A 27782-nucleotide genomic window follows, 5' to 3' on the forward strand; every position below is an offset into this window, starting at 1 on the left:
CTTTACGACATCACCACTGGGATGCACACACTTTGCAAAATAATGTTGTTCTATTCTTTTTGTTGCATTGGCTGTTGATAAATTACACGAGAAGGAAACACTAATCACACCAGAACAAACTTATAAATATCCTATAATATACCTAGATTCTTGGTATATTCCTTACACGCAATTTGAAATCTAGGGCTTAAGTGTTTATGGCGTGCCACGGGCTCACGCCCTTCGAATCGAACGAGCTGTCCAGCACGGCGGACCTGGTCTCTCCAGAAGAGGTAGCTACACCCGATCGATCTTTGCGATCTTAGCCAGGAATGCAGGTGAGGGCAAGGATCGAGGTCGTTGTCCGGCGATTCTTGGCCACTTTGATCTCTCATCGGCCCAGGATTATGCCGCTTTCCATGGCAAGATTTTCTTTCCCAGGTCCTTTAACGCAGCGAAGTGCTTGATTGTTGAATCTATCTCCAGGTCCGGAGGAATTGTAGCAACGTTTTGATGCAAAGGGGGCTACTGCAAGGCGATAACATCTTCCTGTCGCATCTAGACTCGACCCTGAGCTTCACAAAATCCGGGAGCATGAAGAGATACTTTCGAGGTAGTAACTTCCTTTCGCTTGCTTTTCTCTATGGTTTTCTCTTTTTGATTTTTCCTCTACAGTTTGGAAAATGCTGGAGCTCTGCTACCAGCTTCTTACGCTTGGCAAGAAAGCTACACAGCGGGAGATTTTCTACAGGCTTCTTTGCGACGCATCCGAGTACTTCCAGTGCCAGGAGCAAGTTAACAAAACCATCCGAGGCAGAGTTTAGTTTTTCTTAGCTGCTGGAGATGGCTGAAGCGAGAAAGCGAAAACTATGCACGCAGATGTGGTGGGAATCCTGAAATGCAGCCGCTACAGCCTGGGAATCCTCGCGTCAGCTAGAGGAGCTATCGTTGGTCGACTTGTCATTCAGGTACACCACGAGTTTGCCGGACATTTTTGTTTTGTTTCCATTCTTTCTCTCGTCAGGAACTCAACAGGGAACCTGTCGACTGCACGAAGATTGGCATCAATGGCTACATAATCGATGGCGACTTGGAGCTGCTGCAGAACTTGACGCTTACATCCGATGCTCGATACATTCTCGTGATTGAGAAGGTAACTTTGCAAACAAATCGAGGCTTTAGGCTCGCTAAACTTCTTCCTTCTTTTTCCTTTTGTACAGGATGCCGTGTTCCAGCGGCTTTCAGAGGACCGATTCTTTCAGACCATCCCAAGCATACTGATCACGGCAAAAGGATACCCCGACCTTGCATCAAGGTGAAGAGATTGATGTGATTTCATGGCTTTTCTGTTTTGATTTTCATCCTTGTTGTAGTACAGGGTCATGCTTCACAAGCTCCACAGAAGCTTCCCACTTCTGCCTATACTCGCACTGGTCGACTGGTACGTTCTGTCCATTTGGCAATGGAAATCTTTGCATTTTTTTTCTTTCCAGGAATCCTTGCGGCCTGGGAATTATTTGCACATACAAGTTTGGAAGCGTGGGAATGGGACTCGAAGCTCCTCATTACGGTACCAAAGCTTTCATTCGTTCTTTTTTTTTCTCTCTAGAAACAGAACATTCTTGCAGTGTGCGACGTCAAGTGGCTGGGTGTAAGCAGCGAGGATCTTCCTCGCATCCCTCCGGAATATTTCGTGGAGCTCTCCGCTCGCGATCGTCAGCTTGCGAAAGGCTTGCTTTCGTCGGCAATGCTCCAGGTGAAAGTTTCACAGTTTTTCTCTCGCTCCAGGACTGATAGTTTGCTTTTGCTTTGTTGCTTTGCGTTTAACGCATTAGAACCATCCTCGCTACAGGGAAGAATTGGAACGAATGATCCAAGCCGGCAAACGCGTGGAAATAGAAGCGCTCTACGCTCACGGCTACAAATCTTTGAGCAGCTACGTCGCCCAGAAGATCGTCCAGATGAGATACTTTTGATAGAGGAAGCTCTGTTTTGATAGAGGAAGCTCTGTTTTTAGGGTTCATGATAGAGCACGGCCTTTGGATTTCCCATGAATAACTTTGCCCATCATCTTATCTCGAGCTCTCTTCTATATTTAAGAAGCCCCAATCTCTACCTAGGGGTCTATTTTTTCTTCTTCTTGGATTGAATCGCTTCTTTGGCGCCATGGCGAGCGTCTTCGATCCAGCAACGGGAATCTACTCCAGCTGCCGCCCCGCATTGTCAATGCCATCGCCCGGTGCCACTGGAGGAATCGTCCAGTTCTTGCTGGAGCGCACCAGCGATCCAGGGATTTCGAGCAAGCTGGCGCTAGTCGACGCGATCACGGGCGAGAGGGTGACATTCTCGCAGCTCCGGCGCAGGATCTCCGTCATTGCGCAGGGATTGATCGAGCTGGGGGTCCGCCGGGGCGACGTCGTGCTCATCCTGAGCCCGAATTCCATCCAGTTCGTGGAATCCTTCCTCGCGGTGATATTCGTCGGCGCGATCCTCACGACGGTGAATCCTCTCAACACCGCGGAAGAAATCGCCAAGCAGGCCAGGGATTCCTCCCCTAGCCTCGTCATCACGACGCTGGAGCTCGCGGACAAGGTCCAGCGCCTCGATCTTCCCAGCGTCATCATCGATCATCGCGATGGCTCGGTTCTTCCTCCAAGATCCATTCCCTACTCGTCGCTGCTGCGAGAATCGCCGATATTTCGAGACGGATCATCGATATCGGCGCCGATCGAGTCGAATCTCGATGACACAGTGGCGCTCCTCTACTCCTCTGGCACGACCGGCGTGAGCAAGGGCGTGATGCTGTCGCACAGGAACTTCCTCGCGGCGGCCGGGCAAGTGAACATGGATGCCGAGATGGAGGGCCGGGAGAACGATGTCCTGCTCGTCATGCTGCCGCTCTTCCACATCTTTGGCCTCGCCGTGAGCTACGCGTCACTCCAGAGGTCCGAGACGGTGGTTATCCTGCCAAGGTTTGAGTTCCTCCACTTCCTCAAGAGCATCCAGGATTTTAGGGTTACGCAGCTCCCACTCGTCCCGCCAGTGGCGATCGCGCTCGCCAAGCATGCCGCGGTCGCCGATTACGACCTCTCCTCCATCAAGAATGTCATCTCTGGCGCTGCGCCTCTGGGCAAGGAGATCATGGAGGCGTGCTCTCGCCGCCTCCCTCTCGCGGATATCCGACAGGTACTCTCTCCTCTCTAGCGCTGGTTTGCTGAGATCTTCGAGTTTGCTCCAGGGCTATGGCCTGACTGAATCGACTGGAATGGCACTGCTCACACTTCCTGGAGAAGATCCACGATTCATGGGCGCTGCCGGGAGTTTGGTGTCTGGAACCGAGGCCATGGTGGTGGATCCGGAGACGTGCAAGCCTGTCCCTCCTCAAAAATCTGGAGAACTTTGGCTGAGGGGTCAACAAATCATGAAAGGTGAGGTTCGAGCTCCACTCTCACATCCCCTTTTGGACTAAGACCCTTGTCTTTTCTAATAGGCTATTTAAACAATCCAACAGCGACAGCCTCGACGATTGACGAGAATGGGTGGCTCCACACCGGAGACCTCGTCTACGTCAATCAAGGACGGTTCTTTGTCCTGGACAGGATGAAAGAGCTCATCAAGTACAAGGGATTCCAAGTATGTTATTCTATGCATTTTTGTTCACTTTCTCTCGCATACAATTGCTTATAAGCGATGGAAATCTCGCAGGTCGCCCCGGCTGAATTGGAAGCATTGCTACTGTCTCATCCTTCGCTCCTGGACGCTGCAGTAGTACCGTGAGTGACAATCCAAAGCTTCTCTCGAGTTCTTGTAACCATTGTTTTTTTCTTGGCCAGTCTCGCAGACGAAGAGGCGGGTCAAGTGCCAATAGCATATGTCGTGAAGAAACCCAACGCCACCGTGGATGAATCCAACGTCCTAAACTTCATTGCCAAACAAGTAAACCTCCATTTCTTTCTACCGCAAACCTTGGATTCTACGGTTTGTGTGTCCAGGTAGCTCCCTACAAGCGATTGAGACGCGTTTCTTTCATCGACGCGATCCCAAAGTCAGCGGCGGGGAAGATTTTGCGCCGCGAGCTAACAGCGCTCCCACAATCCAAGCTTTAAGAAAGGAGGTACGCCGTTTCGTTAGTCAGGGCGACGCGAAGAAAGTATGTCCAAGGTGAGCGTTTTCCTGGCGAGCGGACACCACAAGCTCCACAAGTTCAAGCCCCCCGTGCGATGCGAGCTCGTTGTCTCGCGCCTCGAGAAGCTCTATGGCGTGGGGGATTTGTGCGACGAGGATGGCGATTCCATCGTCGACACTGCCGAGTTGGGCACCGGGAATTATACCTACACTGTGACTCATACACGAGATAGAGGCTGCTGCTTCTACGACCACTGACCTAAAACACCAAACAAAGCGCGGGCGGGAAATCGCTTAAACAAAAGTTTAAAATTTTAAATTTGAAGGTGTTTGGCGCGCTTGGATAAATAAAAGTATATTCTCTAGTGTTATTTTCGAATTTGACCGCGAGGAGCGAAAGAAGGTTGTTCTCTCTCGCATGAATTGGCGTATTTTGTCATCACCGGCTGGAAGATCTCCACATCCGAATAAATTGGCGTAGTTTTGTCATCACCGGCTGGAAGATCTCCAAATCCGACCCTCGAGAGACACCACCATAACCGACAGATCGTCGTGGTACTTCCTTCGATCGCCCTGAGGGATGTCTAGCAAATCGTGGAACTCCATACCTGGCAGTATAGAACTCACATCAAAACTATTGGAAAACACGCTGCTTGATTCGATCACTTACCGGCCTTTCTGGCTGCGCGGAAGAGAACCTCCTCGATCAAATACTGGGCGGGGTCGCCGTCCGGGAACTTGTCCATGAACCATTCCACGTAAGAAACCACCTCGTCGTTGGTGAGGTACTGGTAAAGCCCGTCCGATGACAAGACCAGGAATTGGTCTTGCGGGCAGAGCTTATGGTGGTGGAGATGTGGTATGCACGATATGTAGGGAGCGCTCCCCACAAATTGGACACGAAACACCTCCAGCAATGCATCGTTCCACTTTGGCTGCATCAAACAAACGAGAAAGTATGAATACCCTTTTGGAAAGAAAAGAAAAGAAAAAGAGAGAAAAGATACTAACCTGTTTGAGATACCCAGCGCCAAACGCTCGAGTGACTGCCAGCTTCCCCTTGACACGGTCGTTCACAATCGACGACGTATCATCCGGATGCGCAGATCGTATCTTCCCTGCTTCCTGGAAGCAACGAAAAGAGCAACCAAACCATCAGCCAGAGCGGCAGGGAATATAATCGCCTGTCCTCACCTCTGGAACGCGTGTGCTGTGGTCGAGAGAAAGCTGCAACGCGCCCAGCGTTGCCGAAACAGGGGGAGGCCCCGCTGCGTCGTCGCCCGCGCCGTGCGCTTCAAACGCCGCCAGCTCCATGGGCGTCTCCTCCACAATCCTCTCGAGCTCCAGGTCCTGGCTTCCGGGCCTCTGCCTTGCCGAGCTCTCAAAAGTAACGGCCTTCCTGTGCTGTGCTAAAACAGCGCGACTATCCCCAACGTTCAATATGTACACGTCCTCGTCCTTCATCAGCATCACCAGAACGCACGAGCCGATGAGAGCCAGCTCCGGGTTCTCCTCGAACATCTCGTCGATCATGTCCAAGTAGGACTCCTCCGTGGCCTCCAAGGCCCGCGCCAGCGCCTTGAGGACCGCAGCGTGATTTACAGCACCCCTCCCATGCAGCCTCTGCCGCTGCTCCTCCCGCTCCTTCTCCGACTTTATTCTCTCCTGCTCCCACTCGTACCTATACTGAAGAATCCGCCGCTGGTTCATCCGCTTCCGCCTATTGTAAACCTTCCTGAATCTAGTGCTAAGCGACCGCATGTTGATCGGCTTAACTGTAGCGGCGTGATGATCACCAGCTGGCCCGTTTGCTTGACCAGCTGTACCATTTGGCTTAGTGCCGCCGTCTTCATTCCTCTGACACAGAGTCCCGCAACCATCGCCAGCTTTGCACCCAAACCTTTCGCAGTCAAGCTCATTGACGTCAATCCCGTTGACAGAGCCATTGTGCGCATCCCACCTACGGATTTCTGCTCCAAGGTCAGACACTTTAGCCTGACTTAATCCACGAGAATCTACCCGCTGCAGACGATCATCATCCCCGTTGCTGGTCGCGTGGTTTTCGTTTTCCTCGTCCTTCTGCTCGCCTGGAGCTTCCGGCTTTCTCTCCGCCAGATTGTGATCAACTTTGGACGTCGGTCTCCTATGCCGCGGCGGGAGCTGGAACGCCTTCTTCTGATCCCAAAGCAGCCCCTTAAGCTCCCTGTAAATCGCGGGATAAAGATTGCTCATAAGGTAGTCTGTAGCGTCCGGTCCACTGAACCCGTCGTATATGCCAACGAACAGCCATCCATGTTCCTCTGATAGGACAACATGAACTCTATCTTCACCAGCTTTCCCTTGAGCCCAGTGAAGGTTATGGCTCTCAATTCCGTCTGCGTCGGAAAATTCCCCGTTTGATTGCGGGGAATCCAGAAAGGACCTCAGATCCCTCCGCTCGTCGCTGTTACCTGTTCTTGTCTCCCTGGACGCGAAGCTCTTCATAGGCGCCACCACTGACCTGTTCGTGCGTGTCAAATTCGAAACTGTTCTCGTGAGAGCCTTCTTCACGGGATCCCCAACCGTCTTCATGATCCTCGCCAGGGATTTCCTGCGCTTTCTCATGTAAGCCGACATTGGAACCGCCAGTGGAGCCGAGAAGGTGGTGCGGTCGACCGGCTCAAACGGGCCAGAGTTGTAAGCCCTGTCCAGAGGGCCGGACATGAACCCCCGCTCTATCGGACCCGACATGAATCCCCGCTCAAGAGGACCCGACGCCGAGACAAATCCTCCCCTTTCGAGAGGACCCGAGCACGGTCCAGACAGAGGCCCCGACATAGGCCCCGAGAACGAGACCCCCCGCGGGATAGGCTGCAACGGGAGAGCACTGAACGACGGCGTGCTCTCGAAGGTCGCTGCCCGCTCGTTGGCGAAACAATTGTTAAACTGTTCGTGGTAGACGATCGAGCGCGGAGCCGCTGTATTGGCACTCACGGAAGCCCCCGAGATGCTCTTGAAGGAAGTCTCCGAGATGCTCTTGGACTTCTCGGTTCCAGATTCCTGGTGCTGCTGGAGCTGCTGCTGTAGTGGGTCTTGACCTTGAGTGTCCGATCCAATGCTGCTCGACTCATGATTGAATTCGGCATCCCCAGCTTCGCCGGGCGACAAGTCTTCGAGGGAATCCACCACGGGCCGGACGTAGCAAAAGGAATGGCCCAGCCCCTCATCCAGCGGATCCGTGAATAGTGCCGCCACTGCATCGTGCTGGCTCTTGGGAACGAAGCAGCAAACCACTCGCGACACACTGTTGCCCATCACATTCTCCTCCTCGAGTAGCCTCCCACTCCTCTGTCCAAGCCTGCTACTAGAAACCCACTGCCCGGCCAATCCCCCTCTTGGCTAGAAGCAATAAAGGTGGAGGATCCCAACATACTGACCCCTTTGTGCCTTCCTATAGCCCGCGAAGCCCCTGGGATCGTGTCTCGTGTAGATGCCACGAAGAAGACGAAGTCGAGGGAGTAGCGCTCACTGCCAGCGGGGGCTGTTGACGAAGCCGAGTAGTCGTTCTTGGCGGGCCCATTGGAGCGAGTGGATCCCAGCAGCAACCTAAGTCCCACAGATCTTCCACATCGAATGCTCGAGCCGAGCCAAGCATGCCAGTGCTGCCGCTGCCAATCATCCCCGACGAGGCACCGACAGTCGCATCAGAGCTAGAGAGGAGGCGAAAAGGACCCCGAAATACCTCGATTCTCGCGACGGCGCCGCTCGAATCCGCGCCCGCGCGGCGCGTATCGATCGATCGCGAGTGAGAGCAGCGGTACCTCTTCTGGACGCGCAATCGCCCCGGCGCTGGCGTCGGGAGGGATCCAGCATCGATATTTCGGGGCGCTCCAGCCGCCGCCGCCGATCCGCCCGACCGATCGATCCGGCCAAACCCTGGGCGCCAAGAACACGAAGAAGTAAAACAAGGGCAATGAAGACGCAATGAAGGCAACTAAGAACACTTGAAGTTTCCACCGTGAGTGAGAGCGCAAGAAAGAAAAAAAAGAAAAAAAAAAAATGGGCACGAAAATAATAAAAGGATGACCGGCCGGTCATTTGATTTTTCCCGCCGGACGTCCACGTGTCAGGCGGCAGTAGACTTTTAGCGGGCTCGTGGTCAAACGCGTACGGCCGGGCCATTTTTTTTGCGCCATCGCGGGACAAAACCATGTAATGTAGTATAGTTCCATAGGGTCGTACGGCACAGTGGCCAGTATGCTTTGGAGGCTTGCGTTGCGTCCCTTTAGAAAATATTGGGGCTGGTTTGTCGTGGTTTTGGTCGCGTTGTGTAAAGTCCTGGGCTGAATATTCGACTGGAGAACTTTTGTCAAAGCAAACCAAATCCGTGAGGGGCGACGCATTCACACACACACACACACATTGATATTGATCTATAGTTGTGTGTGAGAAAAGGAAAATATTAGTTCCGGACGAAGGAGGAGATCACAATCACGATTCCAATCACTCGCTCACGATCGTCATCCTTTTTTGTTGCGACTTAGAAAAATCATATCCACGGACCACGCCCGTGTTTAATCCAATTCTCCCCAAACATGCAAAGACGAGGAAGACGACGATGGACTAGTCCTGTGCCACTTTCTCAAACACACTTAAACCTTTTTCTTCCACCACTTTCTCCAAACACCCAGCAAAAAAATAAGAATAAAAATACTTTTTTATATCAGAAGAAAAAACGAATATGCCTCCACCAACTTATAAAACCAACTATAAAGTATAAAACCAACTTGTCAAGCAAAGCCAATGCTTGCTAATGTCATGCTTGTGACGAGCTCTGTGTGAGTAGGAAAGTCAACGCAGCTATCATTTTTTTTCCTTCGAGCGCGCGTTACAAAAAGTCAACCCACATACTGGATTCTAGAATGTCTGGGTTGACCCACCACCACCACCAAACTCCCACTAATCCGATGTTAACTCCGCATTATCTCCATGCTTAATGAACACGTTGACACCGCCACCACGAAACACGCGATTTCTCTCCGTGGCCATCGCGAGAAAAAAAAAAAAAAAAGCTTTCATGTTCTGTGTAACAGCGCGGCTTCTCAAGAGACGCTTGGCAGGAACTCGAGCGAGGGACTTGACTTTTTGGGATCCCGGATTGACGTCCAAAATCTCGCCTCCAGTCCTGGAAAAAAAAGCTGTGATGGAGATGAGAACTCTCCGTCCAGCAAAGTCAAGGGTGTAGCTGAGACTTAGAACAATCGCGACAAACTGGATCAAACTTGCGAGGAGCTTATATGTCAAACTTACGAGCGCGACTTTTCTGGAACGAAGAAGAGCAAGAAAATAGAAAAAAAACCCAGATGTGATCGGATCGAATAGCGAGGTGGCAGAGCCTAGACAGCGACTTCTCATCCGTTTTGGTTTCGTATCTCTCACTCCTATTAAGTCGAATGAAAATTTTCCTCGCGTACCTTCCGCTTTCGTTTCGTAGAAAAGCGCCCAGCTTCTTCCCCGTGTTTGGATTCATGTCAAAGATCTCCTCCTCGTTTATCAAGCCCTGCGTGTGCAAATGTCAACCAAAGAAAACGAGCGAGAAACAAAAAATAATCCAAGAAAAAACCAAGGAAGCATTTGCTGTAATACATCGCGACTCAAAACAGTAATAGCTATGGATCCATCTACATGGGGCCAACCTCCAATACAACGCAACCAACAACACACAATGTCAACTTCAATAGCACAAATGCTCCAAGGAAAACATATTTGTTGTTTTCTATCTCCCCAGTCAAACAAGTGCCACCTACCAGCCATTCATTCACGAAAAAAAGGCCAAAACAGAGTTCCAGAGAACCAAAAAGCCAAAACACCCGAGTCAACCCACGCATTCAATGCGATCCAAAGTTTTATGTCTGAGCCTTTGCGAGCTAATGCGCTGCTACTGCTACTCTAGCTCACGACAAACACAGAGAGATCAGAGCACACGCAACAGCAAGAGCAAACAGGGGCATGGAACTTGCCTGGCCGCGGTGTCCTTTCACAGCTCATGATCGTCGTCTGGCGATGGCTTCCTCCGCAGTCCAAAGAGCCGAAGCAGGCTGGAAAACCAGGAGACTTTCTTTGGCTGGAAACACACCACCTCGAAGCTGTGTTTCAAGTGCGGGGAAACAATCTTGTCCTGCGTGCAGCCGGATTAGTTATAGCTCATGGATTTAAAGTTCCGCTCACCAGGAAAAGGTCCACGGGACAAAAATGCGATCCATTACATGCCTGTCCAGTAAAGTGAGCGCGCACCATGAGAATGTGTATGAAAACAGCACGGGACTTAACTGGCATAATCATTGGATGTTCATTGTGAAAGGCTTGCACCCGGAAGGCTGGACTTTGGATGGAGCACTTGTAAAGTACCAGCATCGTGTTACCTCCAAAAGGTGCTACTAGACTTCCCCTCCAGAGTCGAGGGAGTGGAGGTTTGGGAGGAATCGCGACGGACTTCTCCTCCTGTACAACTTTCACATCTGTAAAGGAGCTTCAGAGGTCAGCTTTTTAAATGGCCCACACAAACATACCAGCTCCGTCTAAAAAGAGGCCAAGGAGGCACGCGAACGGCAGTACTGTTTCCGCGTGTGCAAATCGCAACTTGGCTTTCTCCAGAAACTTAGCGTCTGTAGAATCTGAAATGCGCACTAACACTCAGTGATCGACGATAAGCTTTAAATTAATACCTCTGGCGCTTTCCTCCATAGCCGAAACAATAGCTTCTTTCACGTTGGAAAGTAGAGAGATGCCCATTTTGTAGTTGATTGAATCGCCATAGCCTTTTAGATGATGTAGCTCAACGTCGTCCGCCCATTCAAGTAGACGAACCTGGAATATCAAAATTACTTCGGTACTAGATAGCCTAGTCGTCAAGATACCTCTTCTGGAAGAAAGAGCTTGCAAGCTTGCGTAGTGATCTCTAACACAGATGCTTCCTGCAGTACACAACAACAACAAGACATAGCTCGTAAAAGTCCACGAAAACAAAAACAAAAACTTGCCTGCTTGCATAAAAACCATAAAGAAGAAATATCATCGTTTGTAAACGGTAATTTATACCTCTTCGTAGCGGCTGCGGAGACCTGTGCATATACTTTGTTTTGGAGTTTGGCCACAGCCGGTCTTCGAACAGCTTTGGATTCCTATCATAAAAAACTTCAGAAAAAACACAAACCCATGACATCAGACACGCACCTTGTAGTTTTGACAACAGTCATGAAATCTTAAGTGTATGTCATTGGTTTTGTTGTCGCTGATCACTGAAAATGCGCGGTGCTTCCCATCGCCAAGCGATCCTTTGTTCGAGAACAAACCCATGCCGAAGGCAACGGCACTCTGCGCAGACCTGTGAACCTGCGAGACAAGACAAGTTCATCGACGAACAAAAGCTTTCTCTCCAAAACAAACCTGAGTCGTGAGGATCGGGCTGATTTTCGGATGATAGTCACCACTAAAAATCTCCGGGAACCTCTCCCGGATCCTCTGCCCAAGCCGGAACATCTCCTCCTCACCGGGGATCGTCAGCTCGCCACCGACAAACTTTCCTCTCCATGCGGCCTCCCATCCGGAAGGCAGAAAAAACTCTCCAGCCTTCATGCTCTTGGCAAGCTCACTGAGCCTGACTTCCAGCTCCTCAAGCTGTTTCAAGCGCTTCTTTGTAGGCGCTCGCGTCCCATGCCTTGCCTGAAAAGCAAAGCAACCAAAAAAGAACAAGAAAATCGAACCAAGAACGCTCGTATAATCCTCTCTTACCACAAGATTCAAGTGAATAGGAACGCAGCCTTCCGGCGGCGATGGATCCTCCGTGAAGTGCTTGCTTCCAAGATCTCGCGAAACTTCATACCTGAAAAATCCATGGAGAGCTGTCTGGAATCCGCATGGATGGATGAAAATCTCACCTGGTGGAGCTGGAAAGGTGCTCGCGCACGTCGAAATCTGCAAATGCAGTGGACAGCAGCAGCACAACCGACACGAGCGCTCTCATCTCCGCATAAACCCTAAAAAAGGAGCAAACCTTTACCTTTGTCAAGAGAGTTATTTCTCATTTGAGAATTTTTTTCTCGCGCTCTCGTGTCACGTCGCCATCATTCCCATTTCACACTTATTTGGAATCGTTGCATCATGAAAGAAGCGTACTATGCTACACTCTGAACACGCGATTCGTGTCCCTGCTATAAATTTCTATCTTGTCATTGTTTTGTCTAAGCGATCATCGATATTCCCAATCTTTCCTTCTTCTTTCTTTCACTCTCGACCCTCTCGAGAATTTCCACTTGCTTGGTGTTGGTCTGCTTGCTCACATTTTTTCTAACGATGGCTTCCTCATACTAGTTTGTCCTCTAATAAGTTTTCTTAGTAGCTTTGGAGAGAATGGGGGAAGAGGCTGCGCTCGCCAAAGAGAAGCTCGACGCTGGAGCGGCATTCGTGCTAGTATCCAAAGGTTTGAATGCTCGCAAAACTCGTATAGGATTTGATCAAAGATATTCCAGGAACAAGAGAGAGCTTTGACTGAGAGTTTTTTCTTGAATCTTGCTTGCAGGGACATGGCTACACGCAGCGTACCATCTCACCACAGCCATCGTTGGTCCAGCGATTCTAAGCCTTCCATACGCTTTCGCGTCACTCGGCTGGGAATTGGGAGTTTTGGCCCTGACAATGGGAGCTCTTGTCACCTTCTATGGCTACAATCTCGTCTCCACGCTGCTCGAGCAAGCGGATCAAAGAGGCCAGAGACACTTGCGCTTGGGAGATTTGGCGGTGGACATTCTTGGTGAGATTCTTTTTCTTTCTTTTCCGAAAAGCTGCGCTGTAGTTCTGACTTTCTTTATCCTGTTCTTGCAGGACCAAAGTGGAGTAAATACGTTGTTTTTCCGCAGATGGTCATCAGCTTTGGCATCGTTGTTGGCAGCAATCTCTTGTGCGGACAAGGAATGCTCGTAAGTTCTCCTCTCAATCGTTTCTTCCAGCTTTCCAAGTGAACCATCGGGTTTAAACGCAGAAAATCTACGAGAACTTGGTGAAAGATGGCGACCTTAAGCTTTACCACTTCGTGATGATCAGCGCGTCGATCATGATCATCCTGTCCCAGCTTCCATCTTTCCACTCGCTTCGCTACATCAGCCTCGCCTCGGCGCTCCTCTCCATGGGATACAGCCTTGGCGTGGTGGCGGCGTGCATCTACGCAGGTTGGGCTTCTCGAGCTCTGAAACTTTGCTCGTGATCACCTTCGAATTTACCAGCAGCTTCTCAGGTCACTCTAAGCGAGCGCCACCAAAGGATTACTCCATCGTTGGGAGCACCAGCGCTAGAGTTTTCCACGCTTTCAATGGCCTCTCGATCATGGCCTCGACGTATGGAGTGAGCATTATACCCGAGATCCAGGTTGGTGTTCTCGTTATCTAAGTTTCATCTTTAGAAAGAAAAACGATGTTTTGCTACTGCTTCCAGGCGACTATAGCTTCTCCAGTGTCCGGGAAGATGTTTAAAGGATTGCTGCTTTGCTACGCGGTCGTGGTGACGACGTTCTTCTCGGTTTCCATCTCGGGCTACTGGGCTTTTGGCAACAAAGCCACTGGAAATCTCTTCGACAACTTCATTCCAGACGACAACACAACGCTAGCTCCCGACTGGCTCTTGTTCCTGATCATTCTCTTCATCGTCATCCAGCTCCTCGCAATCGCAGTGGTGAGTTTTTCCATAGATTTTCTCTGGAGTTTTAGAACTTCTTCTTTCATCACAGGTTTATTCGCAGCCTCTCTTTGATGTCTTCGAGACTGCTCTTTCCGACGTCAAAAGGCCAATCTTCTCGTTTAGAAACTTGCTCCCCCGGCTCGCAGTGAGATCACTCTACATAGTTTTGGCAGCGTTTCTAGCGGCAATGCTCCCGTTCTTCGGAGATCTCAATGCGTTCATAGGCGCCGTGGGGTTCTTGCCTCTAGCTTTCATTCTCCCCCCGGTTCTCTACAACATCAAGTGTAAGCCATCGCCAGGGACGGTGGTCTTCTGGGTAAACACAGCCATTATCGTGGTGTACGGTGCCATGGCGGTCATGGGAAGCGTTTCTTCCGTACGCCAGATCGTCCTGGACGCTCACAAGTTCAAGGTCTTCTCCAATAACACAAGCTAACTGAGAATGTATGAATCTTTGGCAACCACTTAACCAAGCCACTTGATCAGTCCAAAGAGTTTACAAGCGAGAAGGCCCATGGGGAATGTCCCAGAGGTTGCATAAGCAACTGTGTTAAGGCGGCATGAAAAAGATAACTTTCCAACGGTAACAAAACAATTTCAAAAAATAAATAGGAAGTTTATGCTAGGGTTAGAGTGATCCTTAACGGGCAGGAATGCGCTAGTTGCACAATTTTACTGCAACATCTGATGTGGCCTGTACAATTCAGGAGAATATGTGGTAGAAACAAGTTCTCCAAAATCATACTAATCCAATAAAAATGTGCCATGTGTTACTCAACCAACTTGTGCCTGCCCCGTTAATGACTGTCAAAGGGCATGTATGTGCCCGTTGACCACAGAAAGATGCTCGCCACACCTGGCTTAACATATTCCTCCTACACAGCCTTGTTCTTGGGTGGTTAGACAACTCAATTCTTTATCATTGAAGACAACTCAATTCTTTTTTATTGAAATTTTCTTCCTTCACCTTTCTTTTCTTGATTTTTCTCTTTCTTGTGCTTGTTTGTGCACATGTGTATGCTTCTTGGGTTGTTGTGAGCTCCAATAGTTCCAATAAATTAGCCTAGCTTCACTACTTTCAAGTATTTGTAGAAGGTTTAGTTCCACCATAGTAATTTAAAACATGTTACACATGCGCACAATCCATGATCTTAGTCTTCTTGTAAATGTCAAGTAGGCAAGTCATTCTCCAACCCCAAATGACAGATTTTGTCATGAATCCTTATTGCAACTTGAATCACAGCATCCATGGTTTTTCTTTAGTATTTTATGTTTACTTAAGGAGCATTAAGAAACAAGTTTGATGAGATTAGGCTCTTAGTCTTGTTTTTCCCACAAGTCTTACAAATATGACCATCAAATGCCTGCCCCAATTTTGTTACAAATTACAATACTGCTAAATACCTCCTAGAGTATTAACAGTGTTACCTCCATGAGTATACTCTTTGAGAAAACATCCCACCCAGACATCTGAAGCATGTCCCTCCATAAGTTTAAAATCCGAGAGTGTTAACAAGGATTCTTGTGGTGTCTTTGTAGAAAGCAATAACGCCATGCATTGCTTAGAAGCATTAAGTGATAACCAAGATCTTAGTAGAAGGACTAACTTCTTAAAACTCAAGGAGAAAGAGTGATAGACCTTGCAATCCTCTTGCTGGATGTTGTGGAGGCAGAGCAAGAGGTCAAGTCATACCTTGCTTATCTTGCATAGATGTCCAAGCCTCCTATTTGAGAAGTGTTGGGTTATGCTATTTCATTTTTTAGTATATGTTATCGATTTTTTAATTCATGTTAACCATCCCAGGGAATCTCTCATAGTATCAAAGTTAATCACTTGTACTAGAAACACCATTAATCCTTTCTAGTGCTCACCTGTCACTCCAAGTGAATATAAAAGAAAAGGGGAAGTGGTTTGAGTGAATTTCATTCCATTGTTTTCTCCTTCCATATTTTTTCTTTGATCTCTATAGGGAAGGCACTATTCTCACTTGGTTCGGTGAAACTGAACACAAGCTCAAGACAAAAAAGCTATTGGGCTTTTGTCTCAGGTAGCACAACCTACCTTCTTGAGCTCACTCTTACATTAGAGAGAACACTATCCCTAGAAGCTATGAAGGAATACAAAGTTGAGATTGACAATGACTAAAACCTTGATGGCAGATGCTGGGTGAGACAAAAATAGAATCTTTGATCAATCCACTGCTGCCAGTGCATGGCAATCACTGAAGAGGATATATGTTCATGATACTCAGGCAACTGAGTATACCCTGGTGGCACTAAAGTTGGTGAATCCTTAATAAAATTTACCATGATCATGAGTGGAAGGAGAGTACAAGCAAGTGAAGCATCGCATCACTCTGCTCCAATCCAAAACGATGTCATCAAGCAGATAATCATACTAGATGTCACTAGTCCCTCATAATGAGAAAGTTGAAGTTAATGGTACAGCTCTAACAACAACAAAAGTCTACAATAAGAAGTATATTATGTTTGATTCCTTAGATTCTAATTAGCCTAAAAGCACCTCTCAATGAATGAGTCAAGCTGGGTGTGATTATGTTCATCCTCAGGGCCATGACTTGGGGCAATCTATCTCCAGTAGAGGAGAAGCAAAGTATTATCCTTGCATGTGAAGAATGCAAGGAATGCATCTAATCCTTACATGCAAGAGTCATTATTCAATGATCATGTTAGAGTGTGATCAATGAAATGTGAATGTACACTCCTTAATGTCCCATAGGGACTAATACAATAACTTGGGCATGTCACCTTCTCTCAAAGCTACCTAGTATCGCTCAAGTGAGTGTCTCTAGTGGGACTAGCTTTGCAGTAGTCTTAGCGAGACCCTTCTCCTGCATGCCATGTCCAGATTGATATCTCCCACCATGTTGAGTGTAGGATCAAGCCTAAGGGGCACCACTACCAGCAGACCTTGCTGTTGACCACCCTTCTAAAGCATGGGAGCCATCTCCTCTACCAGCTCTCCATCTGTTCAGGTTTATCCTTTAGGATATTGTAGTGGAGTCGCACTACAGCCAGCATAAGTCTCCACAATATGCCTACTATCACCACCATCTATGTTGCCCTTTGCACCTGATTTGTCACCATGCCAGACCACAAGCTGGTTCTCTTGCTTCCTCAAACTAGTGGAAGATATCGCCACAGTGAACCTCGAACTCTGAAGAGACTCCCATCTTTCTAGTCGTCTTTAGAATTTGTCACCATACCTCTTTTGCCACTTTGCACTTCCATACCACATGCTCAAATTGTCTCTGTTTCCCTGCACTCCAGCTAGGTTTGTCCTGGAACCTTTGCCCCACTAGGAGACCAGGTCCAAGCACCAACTGAGTCTAACCAGAACTCCATCTTGCTCCGTTTAATGCTATATTGCCACAAAGTCCCTAACTTGAGACAGTGTTGAGGCCATTTCTTCCCCATCTTTGCTGCGTTTACCACTCTAAGCAGCCAAAAAATTTCATAATGGACATTCTACCTTTTCCCTTGTCTAAAGACTTGTAATCTCCTTATTGATTTTTACATGTTCCTGTCCAGAATACCTATCAGGTGCTTGGTCCTAAAAAATGCAAAATGAATATCCAAGATTAGATTATTTATAGATATTTATATTGCACTAACATTTTTCTTCAATCACTTTCAAGATCAAATATGAAGCCAAAACCCTAATAAAAAAAGTGACATGAAAATCAAGCTTCAAGGACAACTCCTCACCATTCGACACAACAATGCCACTTTCACAATGTCTCAACTATACACTTATCCAATAATTTACTCTAAGTGCTAACAAATTAACTAACAAACTATAGCAAATGAATGTTAGAACCCTTTTTTAAAACATTAAGGAATCAACTTAGCATAATATAGATCACCATTAACTTAATTAAAGTTACTTCAATGCTATTATGTATAAAGGGGCTGGGTAGTTTTTGAGTTGAGCTCAAGTCAATAAAAGTTAACAAAAGTCAAAGGAAGTCAATACAATCCCCTAACTAGCGAAAGTTTAATGGCACTACCTTAGTTTGTCCCAAACCAATAATTTTTAATATAAAATCTAGATGTTTAAAGTATTCCATAAGCTTTTGTAGATTATTGGTTTGACACTAACTAATCTTTTAGTCTACAAAGAAAGAAAGTAGTATATTAAACAACATAATTAATATTAGAATATATTCAATCTTATTTTGCTTCCATATCCAAAAGCAAAAATGGGTATAGTGGAATGCTCCTTCACTATATGCTTGTGTTGTATGTAATGTTGTGCCATGTGTTCAACATAAATAGGTAAGTGGAATTGACTTCGGTCCATATGATCATCCATATCATCAGGATCAAGCGTGTGGATTGAAACACTGTGTGTGATAAGTATGGACCTAATGACATACAAACATTTAAAAATAAATATTATAGATTACTTCAAAACTAACATCACTTGTCGCAAAAGCTCCCAAGAATATCTTCAAAGGCACCCTCCTTCTCAAGTGCAAAAACAGCTCGGTTTATCTCTTTCACTACTTGCACCATTGACCCAAATCTTGCTGTTGTCAGGAATCCCCCAATTATTGCCACATTCCTGACTCTCATTGGATTCCTGACCTACAGACCACATTCCTGACTCTCGAGACACTTCCCTATTCCTGACTCTTGAGACACTTTCCTATTCCTGACTCTCGAGACACTTCCCGATTCCTGAGTCTCGAGCCACATTCCTGATGATGATGTGGCGCCTCCTCGACCTCAGCTATATTTAGGCCGTCCTCGATCCAAGAGTGGTGGAGCTTCATCAACCTATAGTATATATAAGTTAGCCTTGTTCCATTTCTCCACAATCTGAATCAACGCCAGTCTAAGGCCTCTTCTTTGTATCCACTAGTTTTTCTCTTTGTCTTTTTGCATTTTCCAATCTTGATCTTGTCAGGGGTCTTGACAGTTTGATTCAGATTGTGTTTTTTCGTTTTTTGATTTAGCTCGTTTTGATTGTTTGATTACCTTTGCCTTTTTTTCCCCCTTTTTCCTTTCTTCTTTCCAATGGAGTCTCCAAGCCATCCTGATTTCTTTGCTGAAGTCCTTGCAAAAATCCAGTCTGAGAATACCAAGCTGAAGGCGACCCTTCTTCGCATGCAGCAGGAGCTTGCTTCACTTTCGGCTCAAGGATCCAGCAAAGTTCCTAAACCGAAGGTGAGCTTCCCGGCGAAATTTTCAGGCAAGCGTTCGGAGCTTCGTGGATTCCTGAACCAGATGGAGTTGATCTTCGCACTTCAACATCAGCGGTACCCTACTCCCGAGTCTCAAATCGGCGCAATTGGGACATTGCTCAAAGGTGCAGCTTTGTCATGGTTTTCTCCTCTTCTGGAGAAAAGCATGAAAGGGGTCGTGGTTCCAGAGCTGATGGATCTTCAATTGTTCAAAGAGAAGCTCGAAGCATGTTTTGGCGAGACGGATCGGGTTCGGGCTGCTACCACAAAGATGAGACGTCTCTCTCAGGGGTCTCGTCCTGCCTCGATCTATGCTGCAGAGTTCCAACTCCTTACTTTGGACACTCAGTGGGATGAGCGGGCCCTAATTGACCAATTTCGTTTCGGCCTCAACAACGGTGTCAAGGATTTGTTGCTCACCATGGAGGATCCCAAGGACCTGTCGGATGCCATCAACAAAGCTGTTCGATGTGACAATCGTCTCTTTGAACGTCGTCAGGAAAGTCGCCGCACCGCTGTTTTTCCGTCCCAGACTCAGGAATCCCAGCTTGAGTCTTCGGGGCATACTCCTGAACCTACTGCTCCGGTTCCAATGGATATTTCTGGTACTCCCCGACTCATTAGAGGGAAGTTGAGTCCTGCTGAGAAGCAACGTCAAATATCTCATAATCTTTGCCTCTATTGTGCTGATCCTAATCACAAAGCAGCTGTATGTCCCAAGAAGCCTCCTCGACTGCTCGAGTTCACTCTGCCTCAAAGTCCACCTCTATTGCAGTCGGGAAACGACCCTGTCCAAACAGAGTAGGAGCTGTCTGTTTGGACTCCCCGAATAAAAATCACTTTTCTTCTTTATCAAGCTCCTCACCACCTTTCATCAAAGCCACCACCAATTCCCGCAACTTCCGCGTCCCATGTCTCCTTTCTTTCACCGGACAATCAGGACTCAAGGCTTTGGCATTACTGGACTCGGGTGCAACTTCCTGCTTCATGGACACGGACTTTGCTGCCCGACATCACGGTCCTCTTTCTCCTACCATACGGGATTTGAGGGTTGAAGGCATCGGCGGGCATTTTGTGTCTCCATCTTCTGGACTTAGGGAAACGTTGCCCGTTCGAGTACACATCGGGTCCACTGTCACCGATATCGCCTTCAACATCATCAACAGCAAGTCCTCCTCTGTGGTGCTCGGTCTTCCTTGGTTCCAACTACATCAGCCTCAGATCTGTTGGAAGGAATTACAGCTCATCTCTCCCACGGCTTCCCCTGCTGTTCATCGAGTCCGAATCAGGAAAAGTTCCCTAAACTCAAATCGGGGTTCTGTTCCTGACTCTATAAAGTTTTCACCCTCTTCTTTTTCCTCTCTTCCACCTTACACTGGACCGTATTCTCGTCTCATCATTCCATTTAGTCGTACGCCTCCTCCTATCTCCACAATCACTATGAAAGAACTCCTTCATGAAGAACCTCTTTTTCTTTTTGCTTTGCATGTTTCTCCTGTCAGTCTTCCTGAGAAGTATCATGATTTTGGGGATGTGTTTGACAAGAAAAAAGCTAGTGTACTGCCTGTTCATCGGCCTTATGATTTTCCCATTGATTTACAGGAAGGAGCGTCACCTCCGTGGGGGCCTATCTATGGGTTATCCCTGTCCAAGCTTAAGGCCCTCAAAGAGTATGTGGATGAGAACCTTGCCTCAGGCTACATTCAGCATTTGCAGTCCCCAGCTGGAGCACCTGTCTTCTTTGTCAAGAAGAAGGGTGGGAGCTTGCGGCTAGTCATCGACTATCGAGGTTTGAACAAGGTGACTGTTCGGACCGTTATCCGCTGCCCCTGATCTCGGACCTGTTGGAACGCCTCGGCGGTGCCCGCTTCTTCACCAAGATCGACCTTCGTGGAGCATACAACCTGATCCGAATCCGGCCTGGTGATGAATGGAAGACTGCGTTCCGAACCTACTATGGCCACTTTGAGTACACTGTCATGCCATTTGGCTTGACAAATGCTCCAACAGTTTTCCAACACATGGCGAACGACGTCTTTCGGGAGTTTCTTGATCAGATGGTGATCGTCTATCTCGATGACATCCTCATCTACTCAAAAACTCAGGAGGAGCATGACAAACATGTTCGCAAGGTGCTAGTGAAGCTGCGAGAACACGGCCTATACGCGAAGCTTGAGAAATGTTCCTTTGATCAGCAGTCTGTGGAGTTCCTTGGGTACATTGTCACTCCTGAGGGTATCACGATGGATCCTGCCAAAGTCAAGACTATTCTCGAATGGGAGCCTCCACAATCAATGTCGGACGTTCAGGTTTTCCTTGGCTTCGCCAACTTCTACCGCAAATTCATTGATCACTACTCTGACATTGTCCTTCCTCTCACACATCTCACTCGCAAGGATGTTCCCTTCTCTTGGTCTGCTGCTGCCCAGCAGGCCTTTGACACACTCAAGGCAGCCTTCAGTTCTGCTCCTGTCTTGATCCATGCTGATTCCTCACAACCTTTCTTCATCGAGGCTGACGCCTCCGACTTTGCCATTGGTGCTGTGCTGTCTCAACTTGGAGCGGATCACGAACTTCATCCGGTCGCTTTCCATTCTCAGAAATTCCAGCCTGCGGAGATCAATTACGAAATCCACGACAAGGAGCTCCTTGCCATCGTGGATTCCTTTGGAGAGTGGCGCCGTTTCTTGGAGGGGGCGAGCCATCAAACAACAGTCTGGACGGATCACAAAAATCTCAAGTACTTTGCCACTTCCCGAGTTTTAAGCCGTCGTCAAGCAAGGTGGGCACAATTCTTGAGTCGGTTTGACTTTGTTATCAAGTACAGACCTGGAAAGTTTCAAGGCCTTCCTGATGCTCTTTCAAGGCGCTCCTATCTCAGTCTCAGGCCTAGTAATTCTGCCTTCGATCAACAGGATCAAGTTATCCTCGGTCCTGATCGGCTTCAAGTTATGGCAATTTCCCTGGCCCCTCAGGACTCCTCCTTGATGGATGCAATCAGAAACGATCTTCAATCCGATGATCTCGCTAGCGACATTTTCCCCCATCTTCAGGCTGGACACCCAATGACTCCCGACTGCCGGCGATTTGACGAGTTCGAGTTCTTAGATGGCTTATTGTACCGTGGGGAGCAGCTTTACGTTCCTGAAGGTGATGCTCGAAGGTTGGTCCTGATGGCGTGCCACGATAGCCCGATTGCTGGTCACTTCGGCATTGCGAAAACCTATGAGCTAGTTGCACGGGACTTTTGGTGGCCTCACATGGACGACTACATCAAAGTTTTTGTTACCTCCTGTGACACTTGTTCCCGGAATAAGGTACCTCGCCACCTTCCTTCAGGTTTGCTTCGTTCCCTTCCGATCCCTTCAGGTCCTTGGGAATCCATCTCCATGGATTTCTTGAGTGATCTTCCGAGTTCTAGAGGCTTCAACAGCATTTTAGTCGTGGTGGATCGCTTCACAATGATGGCGCACTTCTTGCCATGTACCAAGGAGTTTTCGGGCGAGGACATGGCAAAACTGGTATTCAGGGAAATTTTCTGACTTCATGGGATTCCTACAGATGTGGTTTCGGATCGGGGGCCTCAGTTCATCTCTCATTTCTGGCAACAGTTTTTGCAGCTGCTTGGAGTGAAGGCCAACCTCTCTTCGGCATATCATCCTCAAACTGATGGGCAGTCCGAGTGAACGATTCAGACGTTGGAACAATTCTTGAGGTGCTTCATCAACTATCATCAGGATAACTAATTCGATATCCTTCCCCTTGCTGAGTTCTCCTATAACAACTCTGTTCACTCCTCTCTTCGAGTTTCCCCCTTCTTTGCGAACTCTGGCCGAAATCCCCGATTCAATCTCTCACTTCCTTCTCCATCTGAATCCTCTCGTTCAAATCCCCGCTCTGAGGCATTTATCTCCAACCTCCAGGAAATCCACAACTCCATCTCCTTCCACCTCCATCATGCTCAGGAATTTCATAAAACATTTGCCAATGTCCATCGTCAGGATTGTCCCCCTTACAATATCGGGGATAAAGTCTGGCTCCTCAGGCGAAATATCTCCACCACCAGGCCCTGTCCAAAACTCAATTTCAAACACCTTGGTCCTTTCCCTATCACTACCATCATTAATCCTGTCACTTATCGCCTTGCACTTCCCTCCTCATATCAAATTCACCCTGTTTTTCACCGCTCTCTCCTTAAGCCTTATATTCCCAGTCCTATTCCAAATCGGGTCATTCCTCCGTCTCCACTAGTGCAGCTCGAGGATGGGTCTGAGTACGAGGTTCAGGACATCCTTGATTCCAAGATTTCACGGTCTAAACTCTACTATCTGGTGGACTAGAAGGGTTACGGACCTGAGGAACGCACTTGGGAACCTGCAGACAACCTGCTTCATTCTCCTGACCTTGTTCAGGACTTCCACCGCCGCTATCCTTCTCGTCCCAGTTCTCATTCTTTTTCTCCATCTCCCATCCCTCACCGCTCATCTCATCCTCCTCTTCGTTTTCGTTCACATCCTCCTCTTCGTTTTCGTTCACATCCTCGTTCCACTCGTTCTTGAGGAGGGGGTGCTGTCAGGAATCCCCCAATTCTTGCCACATTCCTGACTCTCGCCGGATTCCTGACCTGCAGACCACATTCCTGACTCTCGAGACACTTTCCTATTCCTGACTCTCGAGACACTTCCCGATTCCTGAGTCTCGAGCCACATTCCTGATGATGATGTGGCGCCTCCTCGACCTCAGCTATATTTAGGCCGTCCTCGATCCAAGAGTGGTGGAGCTTCATCAACCTATAGTACATATAGGTTAGCCTTGTTCCATTTCTCCACAATCTGAATCAACGCCAGTCTAAGGCCTTTTCTTTGTTTCCACTAGCTTTTCTCTTTGTCTTTTTGCATTTTCCAATCTTGATCTTGTCAGGGGTCTTGACAGCTGTAACATCAAGCACAATCCCCTTTGGCAGATAGAATAACTCCAACAAGATTTACATGGCCGTGACCAAACAATGTCGATAACTAAGGAATGCTGGGTGAAGAACGTTAGAGTCAATCACATTTGGGATGATGTCTATAGATCTGTTATATCCTGGTAAAGCAAGAGTAGCACACTCGTCAGCTCATGTGGCATTATGTTAGTTCCCAATGTGGTATGGAGCATAGTAGTTCCAGAGTTAATTTGTAAATAAAGAAGTCACATACCTTTCGCTTCTACCCACTAATGCCTTTTGTGTCCACTGCCATACTTGAAAGAAGGCAGCCAAATGAAAACTCGACAAATCCATCATTGTTATCGGTGGATCCATGGTCTAGGTCAACTCACACCTTATGGGAAGATCGATTTCATATTTTTGGATCTTCCCAATGGGATGCCACCACCGCAGGGGGAATCAAGCATGTAGAGCTCCTGACTAGTAGCATCTAAAAGTTGCATGTAATCCCCAATGAGAATAACAATTTCCCTAACACTGGCCATTGAGGATAGAGGGCAAACTTGAAAAACAATTATTAGAACTAAAAGTTGGAGATAAAATTCATGCTTACTAACCTATTTGTGCATAGTTGTAGATGAGATCTTTTCCAGGTCGTCGTCTGTAGCTGTAGGGAGGGATGGGAAGAATGTCTTAGTCCGCCGAGAAGACTAGTGGCTACTCTCTATTAAAAGAATGTTCGAAATCAAAGTCCTTACTCTCATGAAAGGCTTCACGATGGCCCCTTTGGGGGTTGCAAGGAGCAGGTACTAGAATCTCTTGTGTTGGAATCTCTTATACAATTTCCTCTAGTTCAACGGTATTTGGATTTGGCATCTCTTGAATGGTTTCCTGAGTGTGGGCTCCTGGGTTTATTTGTTGAACTTCAACAATGTCATTGTCACAATCAGAAAGAGCCTCTAGAAAATAAGAATATAACTCAAGGTTAATATTTCCTAATTAAGTGTTGAGTTTCAAGTGAACTTGGATGACATTCAAGGTAGAGATTCAATTCGAAGTCCGATGTTGGCATTTACTCCACGAGTTCAGGGTACCATAGGCATAGCTCCCTCTCATGTGTACAAGGACAATAGAACTCTAGCTCATACATCCCAAGCTTCTTGCCTCTAGTCAGGAGCTTCTGCAAAACACCGGTTGTGTATACTGGTTCGTCGGGGCAATATTTTAAATATCTACAAAGTAAAACAAAAATATAAATACCAATATATAAATGAGAATTGAGAAAATACCTGTAAACCATGCACCTCACAAGAAATGGTTGTCCTGGTTGGTTCTTGAACTCAGCTGAGCTCATCCCACCACGTGGAAGCCAACCATTCCCTAGTGTCACGAACGTGACTTTGGGTATCGAAAGTTACCTGTCAGCTAGTCCTTTTGGATATTCTTTCCTTACTGCCACAATGGCAGGAGGTCGGTATTGCTGGACCCGTTATCAGTTTCCCACTTGAGCTAGTTGAGAAACTAGTCAATGACCGTGTACTTAGATCGGATAAACATAAGGTAGGAACTCTATATGTTTCTTGCTAAGCATACTCGGCCTAGTTTGAGAAACTCCTATCATTAGCTTGCACTTGCTAGTATCAAGAACCCCCACGATATTGAGATTGGTCCCTCAATATCGCTAAATGATAGCTTACCGTGTCTACCAAACACCCTCGCTATCATGCCTTTTGTGTTGGTCTCATTTCGGTCCCAAATGCTATTTATGGAAAGTGTCCAGATTTGCTCATTTGGCATATCTACGGAATGTAGAGATTTTCTTGAACACAATGGTGTTCGTCCCGTGTCCAAATTCGCAATCTAGGGACATTCCATATTTAGTAAGTTTTGAGCTTGTCCCAGAGACTAACTCCTGATACTAAGGGAGGCTTGGGGTGAAACCCCAAAGTGTGTGTTCCTCAGGGGGGGGGGGGGGGCTGTGGGGGGTTCCAAATGTATAGTAGGGATAGTGGGTAGGTCGGGCATAGCCGACCAACCTGAGGCATAGTCTAGCTCCCGCTTGCGTGCCTGTCCTTGTTCTGCGTTTGGCTTGGGTCTAAGCCTAAGTTCCATTCCATGCTAGCTGGTGGAGTACCCATGTCCTCGCGTTAGGCCACCAGTATGCCGAAATAACGCTAGACTCCATTTGGCTTTGTTTTGTGTGTTGGTCCTGGCATTGGGATGCTGGTTGCTCCAAAACTGCTCCAAGTCGCTCCGGGCTCCTATCCCTTCGCTCCTTGGGCTATTTGCTCGGGAGTTGCTCCATGGCTCGGTTCCATCACTCCTTGGGCCCTTGGACACGTGGCATATGACACGTGGCACAAAGAGGGTTTAGGTTCCGCTTCGTAGTGTTATCCTATGGTAAATCACCATAGGATAAAGGGTCAAAACCACGTGTGCTATAGTTGGTATCGGAGCAAATGGCACAGGTTCGATTCCCATTGATTAGTGGCTACTTAAAAATATAATATACCCTTGAGCAAGGTATATTCCTACCCCTAAATTTGAAATCGTATATATTGGATATCCATGCGTACGTCCTTTCTCTTGTATGGAGTATCCACGGACGAAGGTATCCACTATGGGACTACGGTAGGGGTGGATGACTAGTTGCCTCATATGGAATAGCTGATCTACACAATGGAAGGATTGGTGGATTCAGTGCGGAAATGGAGGTGTTGGTTCCCCTTGGCTCAGTAAGGGTTGATAGTCAATAGTCAATGAGGACATTGATATCTCTGAAGGGGGGGTGAGTGTAGCGCATGTGATAATGGGATGAAATTTGGATATACTGTCACCGTGGAACTTTGGAACTTTGGGGGATAAATGGGGATAAAATAGCCACTAAGGGCTCTCTCATCAAACAATTGCCCCTTTTCCAGTTGGCTTAAGGGGAGAGAGATAAAGTGTGCTACATTTGGTATCAGAGAATGAGTCTCAGCGAGTACTATTCAATGAGATTGGGCAACTAGTCTTGTTGTATACGCAGAGATGAAAATGATGATCCGAATGGGTACACGTTTGGGTGCAAAGACTTCGTGTTCGTTCCTTGGGTATGGATTTGGTTACTTTGTTGTACCATATTTTGTGAGCTTGAGTTTGGGTTCACAAGAGGGATTGAGTTGTTTCGTTCGCACGAGGTTGAGCTTGGACTTGTGAGTGAGGCACATTAGCAACTCAAAGTTACACTTTGAGTTAGCAGGATTAATGTTGGCCTATCAGTGGTTCTGTGAGTTGTTCCATGTACCATGGGTGAAAATAAACCTTCCCTAAGTTTGCTATGAGTGGCAAATAGGCTGATCCATAGCTGTATAGCACAGCACTAGTGGATCCTTCCTAGGCATGATTACAAGTGGATCAATTAAGATTATAGGGATTAGTCTATTGGTTCAAGTAGTCATAGCCGTGCTCTCTCATAAACTTTTCTTCGATTGAACTGAAGGCAGTGCGAAAGCAAGCTTGAGGTTTGGTCAAAGATGAGACCGAAAAGAGAGTCATCGGGGACGGAGGATCAGATACGTAAATCATTTTCTCTTCTTGGAGAAATGATTTGCAACGAGGTGTGACTCATTACTCGTGTTCACATTATGCAATCAAGAGTCTCTACCTTGATGCATGTTGGAAATGATGGTCTTACAAATGGTGAATTGTGGGATGGATAGCGGTGAAGCACTAAACCATTTTGTCTAAGCTTGCTATTGGAAGACTTGGGTTGCAATGTTCCATTCCTTTCCGAGGAATCTTGCTATTGCTCCTTGAGTAGTTTGGTGTTAGATTAGTTTTGAGTTTGGTCA

General features: G+C 47.4%; 5 protein-coding genes across 6 annotated transcripts; 3 read left to right on the forward strand and 2 right to left on the reverse strand.

The window, feature by feature from the left end:
- Positions 1 to 197: 197 nt before the first annotated feature.
- On the forward strand, positions 198 to 2052 carry LOC9648722 (meiotic recombination protein SPO11-2). The gene is made up of 11 exons (XM_024689890.1): positions 198 to 272; positions 318 to 401; positions 466 to 592; positions 655 to 792; positions 859 to 947; positions 1004 to 1132; positions 1200 to 1294; positions 1358 to 1420; positions 1473 to 1549; positions 1608 to 1735; positions 1815 to 2052. Exons 1-11 carry the CDS (start codon positions 198 to 200, stop codon positions 1953 to 1955), a joined length of 1146 nt encoding a protein of 381 aa, XP_024545658.1. The 3' UTR covers positions 1956 to 2052.
- Positions 2053 to 2128: 76 nt separating this feature from the next.
- LOC9645137 (4-coumarate--CoA ligase-like 7) lies at positions 2129 to 4475 on the forward strand. The gene is made up of 6 exons (XM_002984756.2): positions 2129 to 3165; positions 3218 to 3407; positions 3470 to 3612; positions 3685 to 3752; positions 3813 to 3915; positions 3972 to 4475. Exons 1-6 carry the CDS (start codon positions 2146 to 2148, stop codon positions 4083 to 4085), a joined length of 1638 nt encoding a protein of 545 aa, XP_002984802.1. The 5' UTR covers positions 2129 to 2145; the 3' UTR covers positions 4086 to 4475.
- On the reverse strand, positions 4402 to 8147 carry LOC9645138 (probable protein phosphatase 2C 4). Of its 2 annotated transcripts, XM_024689867.1 has the most exons (5): positions 7826 to 8147; positions 5299 to 7751; positions 5116 to 5229; positions 4775 to 5039; positions 4402 to 4712 (listed from the first exon to the last, which is right to left on the reverse strand). In XM_024689867.1, the coding sequence occupies exons 2-5, from the start codon at positions 7396 to 7398 to the stop codon at positions 4594 to 4596; spliced, it is 2598 nt and encodes an 865-aa protein (XP_024545635.1). In that variant the 5' UTR covers positions 7399 to 7751; positions 7826 to 8147; the 3' UTR covers positions 4402 to 4593. The 2 variants fall into 2 exon arrangements, with proteins under 2 accessions (XP_024545635.1, XP_024545634.1); XM_024689866.1 differs by having other exon boundaries at positions 5299 to 8147.
- Positions 8148 to 9355: 1208 nt separating this feature from the next.
- Positions 9356 to 12142, reverse strand: LOC9645139 (multiple inositol polyphosphate phosphatase 1). The gene is made up of 12 exons (XM_024689925.1): positions 12021 to 12142; positions 11875 to 11965; positions 11530 to 11805; positions 11317 to 11475; positions 11124 to 11264; positions 11001 to 11057; positions 10809 to 10950; positions 10653 to 10757; positions 10414 to 10601; positions 10312 to 10353; positions 10104 to 10261; positions 9356 to 9643 (listed from the first exon to the last, which is right to left on the reverse strand). The coding sequence occupies exons 1-11, from the start codon at positions 12104 to 12106 to the stop codon at positions 10121 to 10123; spliced, it is 1428 nt and encodes a 475-aa protein (XP_024545693.1). The 5' UTR covers positions 12107 to 12142; the 3' UTR covers positions 9356 to 9643; positions 10104 to 10120.
- A 51-nt stretch (positions 12143 to 12193) lies between these two features.
- Positions 12194 to 14304, forward strand: LOC9648723 (GABA transporter 1). The gene is made up of 7 exons (XM_002984757.2): positions 12194 to 12562; positions 12662 to 12892; positions 12964 to 13058; positions 13121 to 13307; positions 13373 to 13503; positions 13570 to 13806; positions 13862 to 14304. The coding sequence occupies exons 1-7, from the start codon at positions 12493 to 12495 to the stop codon at positions 14246 to 14248; spliced, it is 1338 nt and encodes a 445-aa protein (XP_002984803.1). The 5' UTR covers positions 12194 to 12492; the 3' UTR covers positions 14249 to 14304.
- The last annotated feature ends 13478 nt before the right edge of the window (positions 14305 to 27782 follow it).

This window comes from Selaginella moellendorffii, unplaced genomic scaffold (assembly GCF_000143415.4).
Source record: "Selaginella moellendorffii unplaced genomic scaffold, v1.0 SELMOscaffold_64, whole genome shotgun sequence".
Lineage (NCBI taxonomy): Eukaryota > Viridiplantae > Streptophyta > Lycopodiopsida > Selaginellales > Selaginellaceae > Selaginella > Selaginella moellendorffii.

Bases quoted from the DNA above. Each gene is read 5' to 3' on its own strand.
- LOC9648722 (XM_024689890.1), top strand. From the start codon at position 198: ATGGCGTGCCACGGGCTCACGCCCTTCGAATCGAACGAGCTGTCCAGC. The intron at 402-465 runs GCAAGATTTTCT...ATCTATCTCCAG, and splicing joins GGATTATGCCGCTTTCCATG to GTCCGGAGGAATTGTAGCAA. The intron at 1,550-1,607 runs GTACCAAAGCTT...ACATTCTTGCAG, and splicing joins ACTCGAAGCTCCTCATTACG to TGTGCGACGTCAAGTGGCTG.
- LOC9645137 (XM_002984756.2), top strand. From the start codon at position 2,146: ATGGCGAGCGTCTTCGATCCAGCAACGGGAATCTACTCCAGCTGCCGC. The intron at 3,408-3,469 runs GTGAGGTTCGAG...CTTTTCTAATAG, and splicing joins GGGTCAACAAATCATGAAAG to GCTATTTAAACAATCCAACA. The intron at 3,916-3,971 runs GTAAACCTCCAT...TTGTGTGTCCAG, and splicing joins TAAACTTCATTGCCAAACAA to GTAGCTCCCTACAAGCGATT.
- LOC9645138 (XM_024689867.1), bottom strand. From the start codon at position 7,398: ATGGGCAACAGTGTGTCGCGAGTGGTTTGCTGCTTCGTTCCCAAGAGC. The intron at 5,230-5,298 runs GTGAGGACAGGC...CGTTGCTTCCAG, and splicing joins ACAGCACACGCGTTCCAGAG to GAAGCAGGGAAGATACGATC. The intron at 4,713-4,774 runs GTAAGTGATCGA...CTATACTGCCAG, and splicing joins CCGCGCAGCCAGAAAGGCCG to GTATGGAGTTCCACGATTTG.
- LOC9645139 (XM_024689925.1), bottom strand. From the start codon at position 12,106: ATGAGAGCGCTCGTGTCGGTTGTGCTGCTGCTGTCCACTGCATTTGCA. The intron at 11,476-11,529 runs GTTTGTTTTGGA...CTTGTCTCGCAG, and splicing joins GCCCGATCCTCACGACTCAG to GTTCACAGGTCTGCGCAGAG. The intron at 10,758-10,808 runs GTATTAATTTAA...TGCGCATTTCAG, and splicing joins TATGGAGGAAAGCGCCAGAG to ATTCTACAGACGCTAAGTTT.
- LOC9648723 (XM_002984757.2), top strand. From the start codon at position 12,493: ATGGGGGAAGAGGCTGCGCTCGCCAAAGAGAAGCTCGACGCTGGAGCG. The intron at 13,308-13,372 runs GTTGGGCTTCTC...GCAGCTTCTCAG, and splicing joins GGCGGCGTGCATCTACGCAG to GTCACTCTAAGCGAGCGCCA. The intron at 13,504-13,569 runs GTTGGTGTTCTC...TACTGCTTCCAG, and splicing joins GCATTATACCCGAGATCCAG to GCGACTATAGCTTCTCCAGT.